We start from the raw sequence: 25,922 nt of genomic DNA, 5'->3' as shown, positions 1-25,922 counted from the left end.
AAACTTTAAATTATAGATAAAACATGTATTAATTACTTGTTTTTGTAAATGTTTTTTAATTTAACAAAATATTTTCATATAATCTTAGATTATCTATAAAAACATTTTCAAAATTCTAAGTTTAATACAATTAAAACTGAGATTATTTAATAAACTTGTTAAAATAAATATAAAATAAAAGTTTTATTTAATTACACAAATATTTAACAAATAATTATTATTTTAATCATTTTATTATTCAGTTTGATGTTTTTATTGATTCAAAGATTATTTGAAATTATTTTATTAAATTATTTAAAATTATATTACCAGTATATTATTTAATATTACTGTTTTATAAATTCAATAAATTATCTCAATTTTCAACTTAAAAATAAATTCAGCGTAATTTTGCATCACTAGTATAAATGAAACACAAAAAATCTTTGTTTACAGTATTTTTACATAATATAAATCTGTAAATAAATAGTATATTCAAATGGTTTGGAACGATTAGAGACGTCTAAATACAAGGGGTGGTAAAACTTGAAAATGTATAAAAACAAGGGAGGGAGGGGGGGGCAAATTAAAATTTAAAGTTACAAAATATTTTTATTCGTATGGTTAAAAACTCGCATTATTAACCATGGCTTACATATCTCCATACGGGGAATTAAACAACATTTAACGGTAATTATGTTACAAATAGAATATTATTTTAAGACAATTATATCTATTTTATATAATGTTATTTATAAATAATTTTTATATTTTATATTTTAAATGTTAAATAATTATTTATTTTTAAAATTTTAGTCAAAATAAAATAAATATTATCAATTTAAGAATTAGGTGAGCTTAAATATTAACAGAAAAATTGAAATAATTAGTATTACATTACTATTTATGTTTTCCATTTTACCCCATTCTATACCTCCTCTAAAATCCAAAACCTTGCTTAACCTGATTAATGCAATTAATATAAAGTATTAACAAAAATTTATAAAAATGGTTAATAATATTGAAATTAATATATATACAGTACATCAGATATAATAACAAATTAAAATAATAATTATATAATATAATTATTTGCTATTCATTTAATTATTTAAAAAAAAAATATTTTTAAATCTACTGTTTTACAAAAATTCATATACAGTATAATTAAAACTTGACACTAATTTATATGGAATTTTTTAATTTTCTTCAAAATTATCTCTAAGATTAGATTATATCTTAATAAATGAAAAAATATAATTTTAATGATATATTCCTTAATTACATTTATATTTATGAAATAGTAGTCTACAGTAAATGAATATTATATTGTAGAGTGACATTGAAAGTGATGTCTAATAATTACTTATCACACGATATACCGTATAATACTATACTATTGCATCAAAATTGTCTTAAAAATGAATTTATCTGATTAAAACATCAACAAAAAGAGTTACATATTATACAAAATTAAAGTTATTAAAAAAAATAACAATTGAGTTGTTTGTGAACAAGTTATTTAAGTTTTCAAACTACCAGTGCTTGTGATGTAAATATTGTGTCAATAGGTGTCGTAAGTGTTGAAATGGGTTATGAATTGTAAATTTACGGCAAGTATTTGCAAACATTGAGTTGGACTCCAATATTGAAGGCAAGCATTGATTGAAGTGAATGAGTGAATGAATGCAAACATTCAATCGATTTGTTGTTATCAATGAGTGTTGTATTCATTATAATCACAAAATTAATTACTTTTAATATTTGTTTTATTGAATTTGTTATCACTATATAGTAATCAATATTTAAATGATATATATATTGTTGTTGTTTTTAAAAAATATCAATCATAATGTGATGATTAAGTGTATTAATGTTAAGATTATAATGAATGATATGATAATTATGTAAAAATGAAGTGCAAAACATGTCTTGAGTGCAAATGATGGCAAACTTATTGTTTGATTACATTAAGACATCGATGTCTACTATCAATTGATAATATCAATGTAAACAATAATCAACTGTAAGCCGTAAGTCAATCAATACATATATATATATATATTTAGACAATTAATTGAAATATTAATAAAACCATTGATTGTGTGACCGATTGACACATTTGTTGTTATTGATTATTATTAGTTATATATTAAATAAAATATTTTACTTAAGTTATCACATATTTGTCTTATTTAACTTTATTTCATTATATTTCTGTATATTATCAATATTTAATAGTTATAAAAGTTATCTATAATTTCATTTACAGCATTATATAATTTATAATTTGATTATTGTTGTCATAAAAATTTTGATATAAAATCACGATTATGTCAAACATTTTGTTTTATTGTTTTTTTTTGTTTATTGTATGAATAATTTAATAGTAATATTATTTGGACAATGAATAACAATTATTATTGAATTAAAAAGCATTCAAACATAGGCTTAATGGGAGAGTTTCGCCAAAAATTATAATTTGATGTTAAATGAGATAAATGTTTGTATTATTTAAATGCAATGAAAGTCATTGAACTAAATATAGTGACAAAAGGAGTCAAAAAAGACTATTTGATTCATAAGCTGTTGTTTTAACTAAAATACCATTAAATATGTGTCAAAACAAAACAACTCATGTTTTGTCTCTTCACATGTGATTTTGCATTCAAAACGTATTTATATTTATTTACATATTATTGCTAAAAATGGTCAGAGATTTACTAAAAATAACTCAAATATCGTAATTATAATATTATAAATTTTTAAATATAGTTATTTAAATTTTTATATATCATACTAGAAATTGTTATTCATAACTAATTATATAATTTTATAAATTATTATATACTAATGAGATTTGTCTAAATAATACTGTATTATACATTACATTGACTCTTATTTAGGATAAATTAAATATGTTATGTTGAATAACATAATTATAATTACAGAAATAATTTGAATAAAAATTTAAAAATTCAATTACTTTTTAATGATTGTATACATTTCATTTATATCAATAATATTGACAAAAATTTGTTACACAAATATTTATCTATAATTATTTATAAAACAAGTTATTTATGATATGTCAGCTTTAATTTGATTATATTTATAAATAGTATAAATTATTTTTATTTAATAAAAATTTTTCTCATTAATTATTTACTTTATTTTTTTTATAAATTCATCAATTTTTTTTAAAATGAATTGTTGTTGTTTTTTCTAATAATATTAACTCAAGTTATATTATAAAAACTACAGTATAATTTTTAAATAAATGAGTAGATATTTATTTTTAGTTTATGTAATTTGAAAACTTAGTGATTATGACAACATATACTCAACAAAATTTAAATGTTTTATTAACTCGATTATCAAATTATACATTCATGTAAAAAAATTGAAAAATTATTTTAAATAAGAAATTGAAAAAAATAATTGTTTTTAGATTTAAAAAATATCTTTTAATTAATCAACGATTTGGAAAATGAATAAATAATTGCTTTTTAAAGCAATCAGTAATAAATTCCTTATTGTTTTTAGAGATAGTTTTTTCAAGCTGTTTGACATGTTTTTATTATAATTGTTTTGGACAATAGATTTTTGTACATTACATTTGTTATAACTAGTGTATTGATTAATAATTTTTTATACTCTATTAAATAGTTGTTATAATAGTTGCTAAAAAAAGTCAAATAGTTGTTAAAATAGTTATTTAAACTGTATTAAATAGTTGTATATAGTTGCCAAAAAAGCCAAATAGTTATTGAAATAGTTATTTATTTTCTTATAAATATTTCAACAGATATATAATTCACTTGTTTTCAGCATATTTACAAAAATGGTTTATATAAATAAACTAATTATTTCTATTGTTAAAAAAGTAATATGAGTTGATAACAGTTTACAGATTTTATATAATTTATATAACTATTACTTTTTGTTTTTACATATATTTGTGCAATATTTTACAAATTAATGCTTATATTTTTCAAAATATATGAAATAATTATTTATAAGTTTTTATAGTTTCTAACCCAACAAATAGTTATTTATAGTTATAATAAAATTTCGGAAATAGCGTCCACTGGTCAACTTCGGTGGACATACTAAGTCCCAGTTATAAGCGTTGAACCGACAAAATAATTTTTTTTAGTTGGAAATCAAGACACTAGTTATAACTTTCAATTTATTTTACGCTTTAATTTGTGGTTAATGTCATTAGTTTAGGTTTGACTCTTATGGAAATGTGTTTAGTATTTTACAGTATATGATTGTATTATGAATATAAAATTGTTTTCAAAAATACATTCAACTGTTTTCTTTAAGTCTATTTTTCTATGATTTCTAGGAAAAGACAATTGATATTTATGATAATTTATTATCATTTATACATTACAAGTTATTTTGTAAAACGATTTTTCACATTATATAATAATTATAATTTTTATAATTAAAAATTTGTAATGGAAAGTTTTTTTTAATTATAGAATATTGAAATTGTATTAAAAGGTAACATGTAATTTTTATAAATAGTAAGTTTGTTATTTGTTGTACCTTAAATATATTATTTTGATGTTAATATAATTAAATATAATAAAATATTTTTATTTTACAAAACTTTAAATTTTATAAAGAACTTAAAATTTAGTATTTAATAATTTTGATTAATTACTATATATTATTGTAAATAGATTTTGAATATTTTTTTATAATTTTTGTTTCATTTTTTATGATTTATAAACTTTTGAATATTAAATATTGAATATAGCTTTAAATGATAACTAAATTTTTTTTATCAAAAATTTTTTTTTATTTGAACAGTTAAAGAATGAGAGCTAACTTAAAGAATGATCGATTGTCATAATAATTAATAATGTCATCGATGTCTGAATTGGCACAAAGTGGTCAAAAAAGCACAATTTCTAGTGATTTAGTTGATAATTCAGCTCAAAATAATGACATTAATGATGGAAGTAGTGGTTTGAAAGATAATGTCATTGTTAGTGATGTGTTGATCAAACCAGATGTTGTCAATTGTTCCGAGTGTTTGACAATAGATTGCGGTAATAATAGTAGTTTGATAGGACCTGAGAGTTCAATTCGTGGCACTAATGGTATGGAGACTGATATGAGTCGAGTCAGTCGTGTGGATGGCATGCGTACGACCGGCGCTGACTCGACTCGCAATCAGACACCAGATGTTTGCTCAGTTAGTCAACACACAAATGCCACCGACACTGACGGTAGCGATGGAGTCGACTGTATGCGTGAAGACCCTATTAAAGGGGATCTCAACTGTCACTTCATAAGCTCTTCCATTAATACTAATCTTCAACAGTCTGATAATGAAGTCATTGTCATTGAGACTGTTGTCAAATCAGATTCACAAGAAGTCACACTAATTACCGATACGACTGTCAAAACTACAATTCATTTAGAAAATAAAAATTTTAACCAAAGTTGCAGTGAATTAACTCAAGAAATTGTCACAAATACAAACTCTAATAATAATAATACATATAATAACTCAACCAATACTATGTCTACTACGACAACAAGTCGTCCAAAACAATTAAAATCATTGTTAAAGAAAGGAATTTCCGAAAAGTCAATGAAAGGCAACGTAAATAAAGGTCACAAAAGAGTAAAATTCAGTGAAACGATGCAAGTCTTCTGTGATGACTGGCCTCAGAATCTGATGCCACAAATAATAGCCTTGAAATCTCCCACCGATTTTAATTTGGTTGAAGTCCAGGGCTATATGTTTGAGCCACCGGTCGAATACCAGGATTTACTACCATTTGAACCGCCGCCCGATTATCGGGACTTTATTGCCAACTCTTTGTGTGCTTTTGAGAACGATCTCAGTATTGATTATATTGACGATGATATGGACGACGATGTGATAAAAGCAAATAAAAGCGAACAAAAGTTTATTAATGAGATCAGCTCTAAGTGGGAATCTATGATATTAAATAACAATGAAAGTCTTGAAGAGGAACAGATTATTGGTGTTCTCAAAGAGGATGCAATATTACAAGCCATTGGCAGCCATATTAGTTTACCAGACGAACAGCTATGTCCAGAAGATTTTCCGGTTCACTTTCACAATACAAACAATGAAACGACGTCTAAATTAACTGAAAATGATTTGAGTGATATTACTTCAGATGAAGGCAACGACGAGTCTAGTCCTACCGGATCTCTACAGGACTTACAAAGTGACTCCAGTATTACTTCTCAGGATACCATCATTTTGATCAACACTGACTCCAATGGTGACTCCAACAACCAATTTGAGATATTTACTAATAAAAATAGTTTTAATGATTTACAAACAACGAATCATGACTTTACTAATAGTGATAATAACATTAAGACACTGCACGAGGATATACTTAATGACTCAATGAACAGCAGGAGAACAAGTGATTCAAATGATTTGTTTGAAACTAACACTTGTGTCGATGGAGTCGTTAAATCAACAGAAGATGAGTCAACAAGAGGTACAACTTATGATAATAGAGATAAAGAGAGTGAAGATTATGATGTGAATGGAGACAACCGGAAACAGATTAATAAGTTTAGTGATGACAACTGTGACACTCGTAATAATCACTCGCAAACATTCAAACGGAATCTCATGTTTTACGAAAATATGTTATCCGATAAAAGTAGCGACAAATCAATGGATAATAATAGCATTACTACCAAAACAACAGACAAAGTTATAAAACAAACTGTAAGTCATTTTATTATTGATAATAATCCAAAATATCCAATAATTACACAAACAGTTAGCGCCGGTAATGCTAATAGTGATAATTGTATGAATAATACAAACAATACTATAAATACTGATAAACATAATGACATGTTTGTGGAAAACAAGCAAATGTCAGATGAAGTCACTAATAAAGCCATGAATGCCAATGATTTACAAATAAACACATCGTCAACATTAACTATGAGAGCACCGGCAGCACCACAACAGAGCCAACAAAACCAACTACAAACACAATCAAACACTAATAACTGGTCGACCGATGAGTTTATAATAGAATATACCTCAGAACCCAAAGCATTAGTTCCTTCCAAACGGACGGCCTCTCTGTCCAACTTTATGGTCCCTCATATGACTGGCAATTCTTTGAGACAGTCAAACACTAATATCAATCATAACATTCAGTATTTATCGCTCAATAGAAACGGTGAGATTTCTAAGCAGTGGAACCATACCATTGATGCACATAATAAAAGTAGTCTACAATTACCCTATAATTTACAACCAAATCAACGTTCCCTATCACCCAATCCAACACTAATTGCTAATAACAGTAGATCAGTATCTCCTCAACCACCACCATATTATCAAAGTCGACCACAATATGTTTACAGCAATCCTCCTCGAGGTCCAACCTCTCAAGCAATACCAGTGCAAGTAATGTATAACCGAATTGCTGGACAAAACCAGCAGCCAGTCATGACATTACCAATAATGAGTCAAACATTAGGACATCTTCATAAGCAACCCCCGCCATATCACTATCATCTTCAACAACACAATGAGTTCCCAAATCCAAGTGAAATTAGAAGACGTGATGGTCTGAATGCTTATCCACATATTTTGAACCAAACACCACAAATTGGTTCATTACCTGTTCCACCAATTAATCATAACAATAATAACAGTTCATCACATAATCTCAGTAAAGATGAATTGGAACAGTTTGTTCAACAAGACATACAACGAACAGAAAGAATCAAAAAGAGGTATTCAATGTCTGAAGACGAAGACCCGTCATTCGGGTTCGCCCGCAGACCATCTGTTAGAGGAATTCGACCTAAATTTGGAACAACTGATGATATACTTAAACAAATACAAACTAAATCACACAACTCTAACGGTGCTATTAGTTCTCAATCAATCGGTAGTCATGTGTCGTGGCCTCAGATGACAAATAATAGAAATATTTGCATTAATAATACTAATATAAGTAATAATCAAATGTCACCGAATGTAAACCAAATTCAACAAAGAAGACCTCAAATAATCCACGTAAGACTTCAACCACAAAATGCAATGACTGTCCGTTCCCATGAAGCGCCAGTACTTGGAGCACATGGACCAGTAGGTGTATCTCAAATAAAAGCCGGAACCCTTCCCAGACCACAGTCGCTGATAGTTCAGTCAAAAGTGAGTGCCATTAACAGTAATGAGGGTCTTGTGATCCGAGTGCCGGCTAATACAACTCGTGATCAGCTGAAGCAACAAATTCAACGCCAACTCGAACAACAACTACAGACACGAATGAAACAAAAGATGAGTTCAATGCCAATGACTGCCACAAAGCCAGTGATGATGTCTTCCAACGATGAAAGAGGGGCTCCAGAAGGGGCCAGTTCTTCACCCAAACATTCTTCCGATGTGTTGTTTGCCAAGAATTTGAATACAAACTCAAATACAAATGTTGTTAAACCTTTAGACACGACGACAGCTAATAATAGACAACAAACTAATGATACAAAAAAACTAGTCATTAATGATGACAACACTACTAATAGTAATGTTGCGAAAGATAATGAAGGAGTCATTTATTACTCTATGAATGTCTGATCGACACTTTGATTGACTACTAAATTGTGTTTCAATTTTTGCCTAAATATATTATAATTGAAGACAATATATATTAATATTATAATTATGATAATTGTTTAACTGAAATGATATTTTGTTTGATAACTATCTGATTATTAGACTGTTTTTGATGACTGACTCGCAAACACTCGCACTTCGTTAAGACACTCTTTAAGCATAATATAAATAATTACAGAAAAAATGTTATCATAATATTTAAAATATAAGAAAAGATAAATATTTTTGTTTTATTGCAATTTTTATGTGAGACATATTGTGAAAATACATGAAAATATAAATCTAATGGATATTTAAATGCAAAACAATTTTACACATTACAGTATAATCAGCTCTTTTATTCAATAATACTGTATTTAACAAACATTTAACAGTAATCAAAATTGACAAAAATTTCTAACATATTGTTTTTCATAAATTATTTAATATTTAAACTGAAATCATATTCAATTTACATTGTTTTTTATTCATATTATAAGTTTTACCCTATTTTTACAGTAAACTCTCATATTATATACAGTAAAATAATTTTGTCTTAAAAAGGATGAGAGTCTGAGCGATAAGTTTTGATTTTGTGAATCGATTTTACATTTTTATTGACAGCAAATATTGTTTATTTAGTTAATAGTTTGTAATCTATTGCTACTATTATTATATAATACCTCAAAACCATTATGTCTTAGATTTTGATTCTTTAATATATATATATATATATATCATTTACAAAAGTTATATAATATAATAAGTTTTCATATAAATTTTTATTTACACTAATTCATTATTTTACATATATTTATATCATATTTTTATTTTGATTTATAATTTTTATTCCTATTTTGATTTCTCGTCAATGTTAATATAATAAATATATTTATAATTATTAAAAGATATTTGAAGTATTTGACATGTTTTGCATAGATTTATTGATTAATAAACGAATTGAAGAAATTATTGGTTAATTTATTATTAAATGATTGTTAAAATTGAAAGTTAAAACTGATTAAGATATCTTTGAATATTGCTATCAATGTTAGGTTAACTCAAATGTTAATTATAAATTAATTTTTTGTTAAAAATACAAATGTAATACTTTAAATAGTGTTAATTGAATTAATAAAAATAATAGTTTTAGATAATAAAATTGTTTTTATATAACAAAAAGTAAAGTATTTATCAAATTGATAATAAATTGCAACTCAACATTTTTTTTAATGAAAACAAATTATTTGTTCCGGTGATACATACAAATAAAAATACCCGATTTTACGTATTATATATTATTGTTTTATTATATTTTTGACATTTATTTTATGCTACATTTATGTAAATTAATTTTCTCAAAACTTCTTAACTAATTTATTATATTTACAATAAATAATTTTAAAACATTATATATACATATAAATTGGTTAATAATAATCAATGATTATACTAATATTCATTTAAACTAAATTAAAATATTTGTATATAAAATGTAATTATGAATTATATCGGGTATTTACTATAAATAATATTAACAAAATTTTAATATACTTACTAAATTGTTATTATTTTTTGTTTGTTTCAAAATAATACTAATTTTCTGAGTGCCGATTATTTATGAAGTTTATAAAACTAACTTTTAATGTATAATTAAAAAATGGTTTTCTCTAATGAAAATTTTAAAAGTAAATAAAATAATTAATAATTAGTCATTTTAAATATAATTAATATAATAGTTTAAAGAGTAAAAATAAATATATTGTTAAAATTGTAAAATAATGACTGATAAATTTGAAATATGTTAAATCATATTATTGTAAAATGATTTTACAATAAATGATTGTTAATTGAAAATAAAATTTTTGATATTGAATTATTGTCTATTTCTTAATATAGTTTTATTTTTTGACATTTTCTGAAATTACTATTTGATTATTACATGATTTTAAAAATAATAAATTAAATTATTTAGTTTATATAAAAATTGTATTATACAATAACTTTAATCTGAAATAATACTGTATATTTGTAACTTTTATATATTTTATTTCTAGTATAAATTATATAATATATAAATTTAAATTTGATATTAGTTTGCAAATTACATTTGCATTGAATATATAGAAAGTATAAAACATATAACTAGAATAAGTTTTATCGATCCATTCATTGGATTCATATTTGATGTGAATTTTGTTTATCTTATGCTTTAAACATATTAATAATATATAGTATATTAATAATTTAAACATCTTATAGATTTATAATACTATATTTACTCATTTAATATAGTAAAAAATATTTTTGAACTCTAAATTACATTAAATATCGATTAAGTTATAAATAATGTGAATGTGAAAAATGTATTTAAAGTATAAATGCTTATAAAATACCGCAATATTATGTAATATTTGTAATATGAGAAAATTTCTAGTAAATATCAAAAAGAAATTTTTGCTTAAAAAATAACATTAATTATTTAGTTTATTAAATAATCAATATCAATACCAATTAATGTTGAACGAAACTGTTGTCTTAATTTATACAACTGTTGTATTATACAATATATTTATTTTTGCATTCAATTAAATCATTTTTTATAAAAAGTTTCCAATTTTTAGAGAAATTTCTTTAAAATTTAAATTTCCCAAAACTTTAGTTTAAAAGCTTATCTCTTGTACTGATATGTATATTATGTTAATCTTATTGTCACAAAAGCATCCATTAATTTTTGATTTAAATCTTTTAATTATTGTATGACTAAAGCAACTTATAGTCACTAAATATCTTAAGACAACTTTATTGTCTTGAATTTATTTGTAAATATATTATTAATTATTAATATTGTATATACTGTACAATAATATCAAATATAATGACTAACTTCTTATTTAAATCTTATCTAATTTTCAAATAGCATTTCAAATAGTATTTCAATTTATGATGAATATTAATACTGTATTACTCATTGTATTAATATTAATGTTTAAATGCATGAATGGTTTGATGTAAATTATTATATCATATAAACTATTATCTGTGAGAACCGATAAAGTATTTTTTAAAATTTCAATATTAAACAAATTAAAAGTCATTAATAATTTACTGTGCATTTTATAGTTTTATTATAACATTTTATTATAAATATTTGCTCATATTTAGGTTATCACTATTTTATTTAACCCAAAATATTATACCGGTATTTTTAAAGTAATATTTAATAAATTATAATGAATTAAAATATGCAATAGTTTTAAAAAATATTCTATTATTACTTTAGTGTTGTTTTGAATTGAAAAACATTTTGAATCAATTTTAAGTTTAATGAAAGTGAATATTAAATACTAAAAATAAAAGTCTTATCATTTAACTCATGCCATCGTATTCTTGATGTTTATATTTTACATAAAATTAAAGGAAATTTCATTAATATTCATGAGATATGCTTTCTATTCTTTGCTTCGATAAACCAGAAATAGTATTGAATTGAGAGATAATAAATAAATATTTTATTTTACTGTATTTATGCTAATTAAATGTTTAAATGTGATGATCAAAAAATTATTGGAAAAAAATATTTTGTTTAACTGAAATTTTATTATTGTTATTATTATTAAACTGAAGTAAAACTTAAACTACTTTTTGGACTAATCATAGGTAAGTTATTTGCCTCCCTTTTCCTTAAACATTGATTTTAGTGTGTTTTTGTAAGATCTGCTGTTTATTAGCTGCAATGCTTAGCACAGGTGTTGTCATATAATTTTATGTTTATCTTTGCTTACAAATGTTTTGATAAAGTTATCTGTAATAATGTATTGCTATACTATATGTATCATACGTTAAATAAAAACCTATTATCATGTATGACATTAGATTAAACGCTATTATATATTATATATTTTTCTCTAAGCAATAGCCAGTAATGTCACCATAGCTAACAGTAACAGCACTTATCTATTGGTTTGTAGGGCTTATGTCACCACAAATGGCACTTTATTATAATAATCACATTATTTTTGCTACTTTTACCACAAAATTTATTAAAACAATATATTGTTATTAACAATATTAAAACGTATAATAATTATTCATTAAATTTTTACAACTTTAAAATCTCATATGAAGTCAATAATTATATTTACAATATTTTCAACTATTTTCATCTTAATTGTAAGTATTAATTATATAAATATTAAATGTATATTTCTTTATTTATTATAAATTTAGAATTAATTTTAATCATCACAATTTTATAAAATTAGATATAATATATTAGCAATTAAATTAAAAAAATAGTTTAAACCTATAAAACAATTTTAAAATATAAATATTTAAAGTTAAATTTCTAGTGTATTTTATGATTTTAATTATTAATGTTTTGTATATGTTTGGTAATATGGTAACAAAATTATCAAATGATTAATAAAATAAACTAATAGTTATAATTTTTCAGCACTTTAGTACAATAGAGTAATATTCTAATATAATATTAATTAGTTTATAAATAATTAAATATCTTATATTATATACCATTAATTTAAGAAACTTATTATACGTTTTCAATTATATTCTTTAAATCTTAATTACTATTATTTTTACTGAAAATATTTATAACTTGGAAATTATGTAATTTAACCTTTATATTTATAGCACAAACGTTTATTACAATATTTGTTGTATTTTATTGAGTTTAAAAGTACCAAAGATTGTTAATTAAATACAAATTTTTATTGAATTTAATATAAATTTAAAGAAATATTTTATATAAATTCAGAAGTTTTATCAATAATTATAAATAATTATTAGTAAAATGTTGTGCTTATGTTATATTAATTATTACTATAATTATAATTTATTGGTAAAGAAAGAGAGAGAGAGAGAGAGAGAGAGAGAGAGAGAGAGAGAGAGAGAGAGAGAGAGAGAGAGAGAGAGAGAAAGAGAGAGAGAGAGAGAGAAAGAGAGAGAGAGAGAGATAATTAAGATATAACAATATGTTAGTGTATGTGATTATAAGTACTATAATTAAAGTTATAGAATATTTAGTAATACCTAAAAATAATTTTCAGAGCATAACTACAATCAATTTATGCTAAAGAAAAACAAAATTAAAAAAAAGAGAGTTTGTTTGAGATAAAAGAGCTAAAGACCAGAACTAGAGATTTATATGTGAGACACGAGTAAAACATAATTATAGTGTAGTTTTTATTATTATTATTATTATTATTATTATTAAGATAAACCATTGGTTTTACTGAATAAACCACTAAATGTTTCGGAGCATTGAATAAATGGTGTTTTACATCCATTAGCGAAACATTTTAGCTTAAATTTTATACATTAAAATCAGAAATTTACTATAAAAATAAAATATTAAACAAGCGTTGAATTTCATGAAAAGTGATCCCAAAGTGATGAACAGCTATCACAGTAAAAAGCAAAACCAATTAGACATTACATTATAACTTAGCAATTCTTATATATATATTTGTCGGCACTTCACATGTTTTTAATTATTTTCTTGCTTACAGTCTACTCATAATACAGTGCAGGTCAGGCACCATAAGCACCGGCATCGACATGACTTACGATGCACTCAATGTCCACCCGGCTATTATGTAGAGGTCAGGTGTAATGGCACCAATCAGACGGTGTGTGCCTCCTGTCCTCACAACACATATAAACAGCACAATTCATATAAGACAAGGTGTGAAACTTGCTCTAAGTGTGGTAAAGGCCTGTATGAGTGGCACTCATGTACCTCAACGTCAGATACCGTTTGTAATTCATGTCAAACACAAAGACTCGATGTCCGCAACAAAGACTATAATCACAAATGTTTTCAATGAAATGCCGTTAACTAATCAATACATTCATCAATATATTTAAGAAACTTTCAAAAGTTGACTTTCAATAAAAAAAATTGAAATTTAATTTATATAAAAAGTGTAATTTTTGTCTTTTCAAAAGATTTAAATATTTACTGAATTTTAAGAAATAATATTTTTGTTAAATATAATTTATATGTATTTTGTATTTTTCAAATAAACACTACAATTAATGATATTATTTTAATATTTGTTGGTCAAATGTAAAATTTGTATAAAATAAAATAACAATAAAATAATTGATAATTTGCATGTATAATTAATTTATGTTTTATATACAATGCGTTTCAATTGCATAGAAATACCTAATAAAAGTATGCAATTAAATAACTTTCTATTTGACTATTATTAGGTGTTTTTATGCAATTGGAACGCATTGTATAATCAACACTATATCACATATACATACAGTATCAGTGATAATATTTTTTTAAACATAGATTCTTAGTAAACATTCAATTATTTTTTAATTTTAAACTTATTTTAATTTTTTTTAAATTGCTCAAATTAAATTCACACATATACACATATACACATATACACATATACACATATACACATATACACATATACACATATACACATATACACATATACACATATACACATATACACATATACACATATACACATATACACATATACACATATACACATATACACATATACACATATACACATATACACATATACACATATACACATATACACATATACACATATACACATATACACATATACACATATACACACTTACTGTTTGACTTTCTACGTATTACTAAATAAAATGTGTAAAATTATTTTAGAAATCAAAGTCAATAAATTAAAAAAGAAATGTAAACTCATGTAAAATTACAGTACAATCTAATAATGTAAAGTTTTATGTCATATACTGTATATACTCAACATTTATTTAACAAGTAATGCTAGAAAACAGAGTGAATATTATTTTTAAAATGTATTTATTTTTAAAGTTATATATAATTAAATGCTAACAAACAAATGATTATAAATTTTAAAAATTAAATTGCTATTAATTATAATAACTAATATATAATTTGTTACAAAAGGATTTATCTATACTTTAGTTTTCTGTTTTGAAAACATAAGTTTCCAAACAGTTTCAGTAGATATACTGACTCTTTAATAACTTTGATAATACTATCATAAATAGTATCTCACAAATCAATACTATTTCCATGGTTTGCAATAAATAACAAAACATTTCTCATTGAAAATGATAAATTTCATTAAAAAATTTTTAAAAATAAAAAAATTAGTATTAAATATAATAGAGTTCTCCAAAATATTTTAACTAATCAATTGTTTATTTAAATTTTAAGCTAATGTTTATTTCTATAATATGTGTATATTTTTATAAGAAATACATTTTGTTATTATTTATTTATATTTATATATAATAATTATGTTATTATTTAAATATAGTATAAGTTGTTATAAAACATTGAACATTCAGTTGTTATAAATTTAATGAATATAGTGTCTCATCTGTTGTAAAGTTAATTAAAATAATTCAATTCAAATGTTGATAAATATACTAAATTTTAATTATGCTAATAATAATAATAATAATAAAAATACCCAACTAATAATTTATGATTATCTTTTAAGTTAATTATAATAAACAAAATACTATATTGTAATTTAAAAATAATCATAACAATAGTGTTTGTTTATCGATATAATATTGTACTGTACTGTACAATGTTAATAATATATGTACCTGTTATGTACTGTATATGTTATATAATAATCTGAATCTATGGCAATAAAATAATATATTTAATAAATTTTGATAAGCATTTAATAATAAAAAAATAATTCATCCGTTTTTACTATTATGAGGACAAACCATAATATTAATATAAATAATAATAAAAAAGCATTTAATGTATTTAATGCAAATATTAAGGCATTTGTATGAATTTGATGTTTTTTAAATGTATTTATCTATTTTCAGTGATGACATACCGATGCCGTGTATTCCTAACAGTGCTAACAATGGTATATCCTGTGTATGTGTTCGCGATATTCTCAATTGCATTGCTATTGCAATAATAATCGGGAAGTTTCTAAACGCATGAAAGAGTTTTATAATTAACTAAACAAATCACTCAAAATAGTGTTCATATATTTAATAGTTAACTCCTATTTGAAACTTTCACTTCACTCTGTATTTAACAATCAAATAATAATGGATGGACTGACTAATGAACTTATCTATTACTGTATTACTGTTTGTTGTTTTTGTTGGACTTTTAAATCATTATAAACTATGGCTACAAATTCAACAACTATTTCATTAATTATTTTTTATTTAATATTTATTATAAATTAATATATATATATATATATATATCAAATAATTTAGTAATATTGTTATTTATCTATCTATTTTAATATTATAATTATGTGTCTTATTTTTTTGTCGATATTTTTTCTAACATCATTACAAATATCAGGTAATTTTTGTTTTGTTTTTTTTAAATATTTTTTAACAATACGTATACTTAAATTTATTCAATATAAATAAAAATAGTTAATTATAATATAATAAATAAATATATTTTCAGTTTATAAATTAATATCTTTGTATGAAATTTTCTATTTTAATTTATATAATATATACTCTATTTTTGTTAATATTTTCTATGATAACAATAAATCCATTATTTGACACATGCTTTAAGGTATTGAAAAATGTAAATATGTTTACAATTAGTTGTATGAATAGTAGAGACATTAATCTACATTTGAATACATTATGAATAAAGATTTAGTTATAAAATACACAAAGAGTTGACATCAAAGAGATTGCAAACAAATGAGAGAACATATTCTCATTAAAAGCAATGAATAGTCTCTCAAATGATTTCAATGAATACACTAAACAAATCATTTGTAAACCAAATTTGAATTTTATTTTTTTATTTTTTTTGAGACGAGATTAAGGAAAACAAACTTATATTACATACGAATGTATAATATATATATATACTATATATATATAGTATATATATAGTATATATATTGTACAATATATACTGTATATATATTGCATAAATCAATGTATAGTATTAATATTATACATTTAGCTAAACAATAGGTCTAAATATTAATAGTCATAAATTTTATTAAATGACACATAAATATTTAAATAATAATTATGAAAACTTTTATATTTTATTTAAAAATGATTTTTTTAAATGATTAATATTTAGAATAATTGAAATTAAATTATCAATATATGATAATTTGTTATACGGTAATGATTTATAGCTATTATAAAAATATTTATTAGTAAAATCTAAGTTTAGTCATAATTTTGTGATAATTAACTCAAAATGTGAATTAATTGTTAAACTAATGAACAAAACTCATATAAGAAGTAGTTGTTTGAAAATTACAATATCTTCAAAAAATAAAGAAATAGTATTTTTAATCGTAATTTATATTAAATGACGTAATTTATTAAATTATATAGTTATAATTTATATAAATTTAAATATAATATAAGTTAAAATTTAACACATTAATTTTTTATATAAATTTGAATAAATAAAAAATGTTACAAAAACTGTTGATTGTATTTTTTAAATTATGATTTTCTTACACTTAATTAATTTTTAAATTAAAATCTTAGCTCAAAATATTAATAATAATGAAAGATTACATTTAACACACCGTAATTGGCCGGACATCAAGTTTGAAGACTTTTATGTTGGTTCAGGAAATGGAGATTTCAATGAAGAAAATATTACCGAAACATATGTTTGGACACAAGTAGTAACTCAAGTGATGACTACAGTATTGCCGACAATTACCCGAATCCGTGTGAAAACTCCGCGACTGAACCCAGCAATTGTGTCGTCGACTCCTATAATAACGTGTCATAAATATTGGTCAATATTTTCATATAATATTAATCAAAACTCTGCTATTTTAAGTCGGAGTTCACAAATATATTCAGGTTATAAATGTTTTATCAACTTTTCTTAAGTTTTTTCATACATTATATATAATAGATATTTATATAAATATCATATATACTGTATATATATATAAATATTATATATATTGATATTGATTTATACGTAACAAATAACAAATTATGATACCATCGGCCAACAGGTCCCTCCTCTTCAATAGATTTCAATGCCATTTCAAGTAATAAATTAACTGCCATTCAATCGCAAGATCTATTGTTTATCTCACTGTCATCTCAGTCATACCAAACGTCCAGAAATGTCAAAACATCGGATCATTTTTCAACTCAAGAATACAATTTGAGTCCAACTTTTCAAACAAAATCCAATTCATATTTAATACCAGAAATTGAGTCAAGTTTTGTGATATTATCAGACAGTGAGAGATGGACTTCCATTGAGACGACACCTATATATCCTTCATTTTCATCAATTTATTGGACACAAGATATTAGCAAAAGCGATAAGATTTCAATTTCTCCAGAAAGTCATTTATCATCGAAAATGAAAACACTTTCAAACGATAATCCATTGACGACACAACTGATAACTTCATTACAATTCATGACATTGTCTACCAAATCATCGCAAATAATAGCTCCGAGTAAGACAATTGATATATCAGGAGAAACACCAATTCCGGTCCCATTGTGTCCTGAAAACCATAATTTAGAAAAACCATTTGAAAATTATTTGGTGCGCACAGGTATGTAATGCTTTATAAATCTTATAAATAAAAATAACTATTTTAAAGCTTTTTAAAAAATCAATTTTTAATATATTTTCTAAATTAAGTTTATCACTACTACTTTACTTGAAATAAAATTTGATTTTAAAGATAGTTTCTAAATAAAAGATTATAGAAATAGATTTTAGCATTTAAAATGAGAATTTTAAAGAATTATTTTTAAAATAATAATAATTGTATGATATTTGTAATATTTTTCAATGAAGTTATAATTGAATCAAACAAACATAAACAGAAATGCTTTGTTAGATTTGACATTAATATTATTATTTATATAATAATTATATTTTATGATTTGCTTTTACTAATGAACTACTTTTATAAAGTACTTAATAATACAAATAATGTGTCGATTGAATCGATTGGAAAGACAATTGAAGACAAACTCAAACAAATCTATACAAAAGCCTTCAAACAACAGCAACAGTCCAAACATCAAACAGCGGTCACAACAAGAAAGTTATTGGAAAAATACAATCACTCTATCATTAATGTCAAGGTATCCATCGTTTTATATATTTTGTTAAAAACACTAATTATAGTGAAATAACTGAAAATCAACTCATAATAAACTTAAACAAATAATTTGCAATTTTTAATTACCAGCACTTTTTAAAATTATTATTAAAAACATATTTTAATTTTTTTAATAATTTATTTACGCCTAAATGCTTAACTAAAGTACTTGTGATAAATAGTATAATAATTTATTAGATTATTGTAGAATATATTATAAATTACAAATTGATAAAAAAAATTATGTAATAACAAACTTAGTATTATGTTAAATATTTTATTTATTCATACAATAAGTTACATAAGACTTTATAAAATTGAAATGTATATAATTATAAAAAGTTTTTATCTTTTTTTATTTATTCAATTGAAACATAAATACAGTAAATACCTCTTATAATGATAGAGAAGAATCAATGTTAAAGACATCTGTTATAAACATTATTAAAGACTGCTATTTATAAGTTTAGTTATCGTTGTATTGCCATTGAAAGACACAATGAATTTCTGACATCAATTAGAGACACGAAAATACTTTCAATGTCTTAATTTTCTGACATTTATTAGACCTTTGATACGATTCTCTATGCATTAGTCGGATAAATACATTACCAAATAAATTAAAAGTTGTTAAAAATATCTTAATGTTAAGCAACCGATTATTTCTAAGAGTTTTGTCTAAATACAGTATATCTGAATATATTTTCAAATCAATACAGAAGTGGTTTATAAGAGAGGGAAACGAGTTAAATGAGATACAAGTGATTTATTACGTGGAAAAAGATGGCATTTTGATCCCATATCAAGATATTGAAGTCGTATTGCGTTATATAACGGACGAGGAGTACAGCAAAATGATTGGCTTTGATGTGATTGAAAAAGTCAAACGTAAGACATATTAATCAAAATCAATATTATTGTTGTTTTTAATGTGTATTCAATGATTAATGTGATGAACACCACAGCATACAAACCCCCGCATCACTGACTCGACGACCCACTACTGGGGTATCCTATTAATAGGTATCGCACTGTTAGCCCAATGCGATACTCAACCAGTAGTTTAAGGTCTGGTTCACATTGGGTCACACCATCTGATTAATGTCCTTTTAAAATATTAATAATAAAACTTAATTTAGCATTAATTGTTGTTTGTATGATATTATTGCTGTCAAATATGTTTATTGATATTTGATTTTTTGCTGTCATTAAAGCTATAAAAAAAGTTCACACATTAATTGACATATCAATTGAAAGAATATATTAATATATTTATGAGTTTTAGTTTTATAAAAAAATATTATTGAGATAGATATCAATTGACAAATACTACCGCATATTTTGATAGACAGGAAATATGATGTCTAAAAATATGTTCAAATTTTGTAAAGGGATTTTAAAATATTGTTATCTATAAACTAGATATTAATTTTATTAATTACATAAAAGAGAGTATAAAAATAATTAAATTATCTGAAATCTTAAAAGAAAAATAAGATTTGCGCGTATATTATAATTTTTATCTTAATAAATAATTAATATTGATTTGGTTGTAGCAAATGTTTGGTAAATTGAATATCTAATCCAATGTCTATATACTACTGTATATAAAAAGTCTTATATTAAATGTATTACTATTATATAGCATATAATGAGGTAAAAGTGGCAAAAAGTGAGATGAATTTATTGGCAATAATATTAATATCGTGTTTGGGACTCATATTGATTATATGCATAATAACGATTGCACTGGTATTTTGCAACTACAGAAGCCAACGAAAGAAATGGATGGATGCCATTGCCATTCATTCAGAGCCTAATCGTGTGGTACCTGACAATCAAAATCATTGGCAAACTGTTTCACAGCATTTGGATCCGACAGCCTCTACCAGTACTCAAAGTAATATAAAAGACGGAGTCAGTCATAATAACAATGAATTTCAATACTTGCGCTTTGAATCCGATAAAAGACAGCAAATAGAGAGCAAAAGCAAAATAACAATATCTAAAGCAACGCAAAGCAATGGATTTAACATTGAAAGCATTTTGCAAATGGATAAACAAAAAGTGATTCCCATTACACAATTGATTGATGCCTCTACTGATCCCTCTGACCATCATTTCATATATGACATACGCGGCACACCTGTCAACAATCAATATATTAAAAGCACTTTTATACAAACAAAACACAATGACAGTGAAACCGATTCCCAAAACGATATGCCGAAAGTCATGTCCGTTGAGATGAGCCAACAGACAGAAGCCATTATAAGAGCCATTCGTTCAGAACTCGACCGATTCGGACCCAACCCTAACAATAGCTTTCCATTTATAGATGATTTACACGATAGAGACACTGAATGTGTGTCCAATTCAGATCATATATAATATATATAAAACTACTGTTTCGCTCAATTACTAGCGTTTATATAACCCAGTTTCAGGTAATAAAAGTTGACATCAATTGATCATTACATGTATAAGAAATTTATATCAATAAGATACTAAAAATCTGTCTATAAATACATAATAGTCATCACAAATTTGTATTACAAAAAAAATGCCGGTAAAAGCCTAATGAAATATCATTATTAGTCACGAAATGTTGATTATTCTATATATTAATGTTATTATCATTTATAACAAAAAGTGATTTTATAATTATTTACACAATTTATACAATAATTATTATTTGTTATACAATATATAAATATATATATTTATAACACATATTTATAGTTATTTATAGTTATTTATCATTATTAATTTATTATGTATAATGAATGAATAACAAGAATAAAACGGAAATATTGGATCCAAAAATAGATATCATTTCATTGCTTATGCATCGAGTGATCGCTGGAGTCCTGTTATGAAATTAATGAGATAACTGCCCAACGCTTCCTCCTAAACCATAATTTAACATTAAGTTATATATATGTCTGTATAATGTCATCTCATAAATAACATTATAATTCAAATCAATTATTATGAAAAAAGAAAATTAAATGATCACTACTCACGTGATCGGACCAAGAAATATAAACTTCTTTGATATCACTACTCGAGCTAATACTGACAACCCTTATATTAGCTGTCGATGCAATTATTGTACATTCATTTGCCATTTTGATGTCGTGCTGATCCAAAAGTTTACTAAAATTAGTAACAAATAGATTATAAAAAGATATTTATATTGTAACTGACTTTAACTTTTAGTAAAAATACTTTTTCAACTTTTGAAACAAAAATTCTGTCAATTTTTGTGGACTATATTTTGTGTTGAGTTTCACTTTTGTTGTAAAGTTAATGACATGCGGTTTAATACCCAACTCTTGCATTGCTTTATTTGTATCAATTAATTTAAATTGAGGTCCCGTTCCCGTGTTTGACATCATAAGAGTTCCATGAAGTAGTTTCGGTCTTTTTGGATCAGAGTTTTCACTCGAAGCCTTCAGTGATCGCTTAAGAAGATCTATCTCGACATCGACTGGAATACTGACTTTAGTACCAATTGAGACGGTTTCGCCATTGGCCGGCATATAGCACTCAACTTCAAACTCCTGTTTAATTTTCTTGTGGAGGAACTCCATTTTTGCAGCCTCTCCGTGAACTAACAGCACATTCCTTGGTTCGCATTGTTGTATTAAAGTCATTATTCCTATAATAAATTGTTGTTATTTAACGGTCAATCATATTATAATTGATCAAACCTTTGGCGTCCGCGTGAGCGCTGAAAGACATGTATTGGACAGACATCTTCACTTCAACTGATTGCTTGTTTTCAAATTCAACTTTTTTGGCTCCATTTAAAATTTTGTGACCAACAGTGCCGGCCACACAAAATCCCGGCATAATTACCATATTTTTCTCATTAGGCGCCCATTTCTTAAACAAATGTAATGACAGACCCGCGTGAAGCATACCTATAGTCAGTAAATGTTATAAAAATGCTAATAATTGTCATAATTAAGACATACCGGGTGTGGCAAATACAACCATCGGTCCCGGATTGTCTGAGTATGACCTGTCAAATGGCTTTATGTACTTAAAATCAAACATATTTTTCTGGACAAATGTTTTCTTAATTTTCTGGTTAGTCCACGTAATAAACAATTTATAATAATTGGTAGCCTTTTCTGTTAAACCAATGGCAAAATAAATGGGAACTTTTGATAGATTCATACGTTCCCAATAAGTCTCTAATAAAATACATAATTCCTGAGCCCTTCCCAATGCAAACACTGGTATCAAAACTTTGCCGTCTTTTTCGATACATTCGTGAACTTTCATTAAAAAATCTCTTTCACGACATCTCTTTGAGTCGCGAATAGTGGTCGCGTAAGTCGATTCTGTAATTAACAGATCGGGTCTGCATTTGTCAATCCAAGCGCTACCCAAATGCCGATCGGGAGTCATATTGTAGTCTCCGGTGTAAACAACCGACTGTTGGCCGACCCGAACGTAAAACATAGCGGCGCCCAACACATGACCGGCGTAGTAACACTTGATCTCGAGCTGGTCGTCCACTTTGATAACTTCATGTAAATTAACGGCCACTACTTTTTTCATACAATCCTTAATCATTTGTGACGTAAAGAAATTTGTTTCGCCTTTTTTGTCGACTGAAATCTTACGGAAGTCCTCCAAAAGTATCGGACAAATGGCTTTTGTCGGATGAGTCATATAAATGGGTCCATTGAAGCCAATCATTTCAGACATATAAGGAAGTGCTCCGCAATGGTCTAAATGAAAGTGAGTTATAATAACACAGTCCAAGAACTCATTCAATGGTCCATCGCGTGTGATATACGACAGGTCAGGAAATCGGCGCTAAAATAGTTACAAAATTTCATCATTTATTGAGACAATGACATCAATGTTGAGTACCATTACCTCATCGTTATAACCCATATGCATACCACAGTCAAACATCACATTTTTGGATCCGATTGTCACCAAAACACAACTTCGGCCCACATCCTGACCGGCGCCTACATTACCAACCGGTTAGAAGTCTCACTAATTTAATGACATATATATTACCCAAAGGCGTGACTTTGATGTCAGGCATTGATGTCTTTGGCGTTGATTTTGGATGTGATTTGATTTCAATCAAAACATAAATACCATTAAATCATTCAATCATTCATTCAATTCATGTCTCAAACAAAACATAATTTTATTGTTGTATTAAAGCGTCAAAAGAGGGCAACACTTGACTCACAATTGCATTCAATTTAATGTATCGATCGATCACTTTATGGCCAAACTATTGAATGAATTTAGTGTTTAATACTATTATAATTAGAGATTGACTTTTTCAGGAGTTATACTTAAAGATGAAAATCGAGAGATAAATCGGAAACTTTAATTTTATTCATTTGTTATAATAGTCATAAAAGTATAATTACTTTTCTCAATTTCATTGTAATATTTTTTATAATCTTTATTTTGTTTTAATATTTGCTTTAATTTATTATAACAATTGTATTTTTTGATTATTTTTTATTTTGCTTTTATTATTTGATATTTAATAAGTGAATTAATTGTTAGATGTTTTTTACCGTTAAGTCAACATTATGTTAGTGACTATGCTTTTCAAGCAAAATATTTAGTTGTAATTTACACTTACAGTACATACATATAAAAATTATCTGACAAAACACTCTTTTATTATTTATTATATTTTAAAAATATATTTATGTAGAAAATAAAATTATTAGCTATTTATCAGTATTTTTAAAAATTTATTAGAAAAACATTTAAATTTGGAAAACAATTACAATTTATTATATTGTATTTATAAGCATTTTATGGATATTAAATTCCCAACGATTTAAATATTAATAAAGATTCTGAAATTCCCGGTAAAGTCGAGCTGTAATTATAAAAGATAAAAGTAGATAAAAGTTTTCAAAAAACTAACTGTAAATACACATAAAACACAATTTTACATAATTTTTTTGTTAAAACTATTTTACTTTTTTTTACTTCAATTTAACACTATATTTGTTGAGTTAAATCATATTTATACAATTGAATCAATGATCATAATATAGCTTATTATTCAATATACAGTATATATATATATGATTCACATTATTTAAATGATACAAATCTTTTAATAAATAAATAAA

General features: G+C 24.5%; 2 protein-coding genes across 2 annotated transcripts; one reads left to right on the top strand and one right to left on the bottom strand.

Annotated features, from left to right (window-relative positions):
* The first annotated feature begins 1,799 nt into the window (after positions 1 to 1,799).
* Positions 1,800 to 8,661, top strand: LOC128953043 (putative uncharacterized protein DDB_G0282133). Its single transcript, XM_054298541.1, has 2 exons — positions 1,800 to 2,012; positions 4,807 to 8,661. The coding sequence occupies exon 2, from the start codon at positions 4,859 to 4,861 to the stop codon at positions 8,600 to 8,602; it is 3,744 nt and encodes a 1,247-aa protein (XP_054154516.1). The 5' UTR covers positions 1,800 to 2,012; positions 4,807 to 4,858; the 3' UTR covers positions 8,603 to 8,661.
* A 13,922-nt stretch (positions 8,662 to 22,583) lies between these two features.
* Positions 22,584 to 24,996, bottom strand: LOC128951793 (integrator complex subunit 11-like). Its single transcript, XM_054297066.1, has 7 exons — positions 24,829 to 24,996; positions 24,679 to 24,776; positions 23,763 to 24,615; positions 23,496 to 23,708; positions 23,011 to 23,443; positions 22,806 to 22,938; positions 22,584 to 22,689 (listed from the first exon to the last, which is right to left on the bottom strand). Exons 1-7 carry the CDS (start codon positions 24,854 to 24,856, stop codon positions 22,624 to 22,626), a joined length of 1,824 nt encoding a protein of 607 aa, XP_054153041.1. The 5' UTR covers positions 24,857 to 24,996; the 3' UTR covers positions 22,584 to 22,623.
* Positions 24,997 to 25,922: the final 926 nt, after the last annotated feature.

This window comes from Oppia nitens, unplaced genomic scaffold (assembly GCF_028296485.1).
Source record: "Oppia nitens isolate AA-2021 unplaced genomic scaffold, nextdenovo-longstitch-racon4-pilon3 scaffold1_pilon_pilon_pilon, whole genome shotgun sequence".
NCBI classification, from domain to species: Eukaryota; Metazoa; Arthropoda; class Arachnida; order Sarcoptiformes; family Oppiidae; genus Oppia; species Oppia nitens.
Note: the sequence above shows the minus strand (reverse complement) of the source record. Positions and strands in the feature narration are given on the sequence as shown.

Coding starts and splice junctions, on each gene's coding strand:
- LOC128953043 (XM_054298541.1), top strand. CDS start 4,859: ATGTCATCGATGTCTGAATTGGCACAAAGTGGTCAAAAAAGCACAATT.
- LOC128951793 (XM_054297066.1), bottom strand. CDS start 24,856: ATGCCTGACATCAAAGTCACGCCTTTGG. Junction 24,777..24,828: donor CATCAAAGTCACGCCTTTGG/GTAATATATATG, acceptor TTGGTAATGTAG/GCGCCGGTCAGGATGTGGGC. Junction 23,709..23,762: donor GGTTGTATTTGCCACACCCG/GTATGTCTTAAT, acceptor TACTGACTATAG/GTATGCTTCACGCGGGTCTG.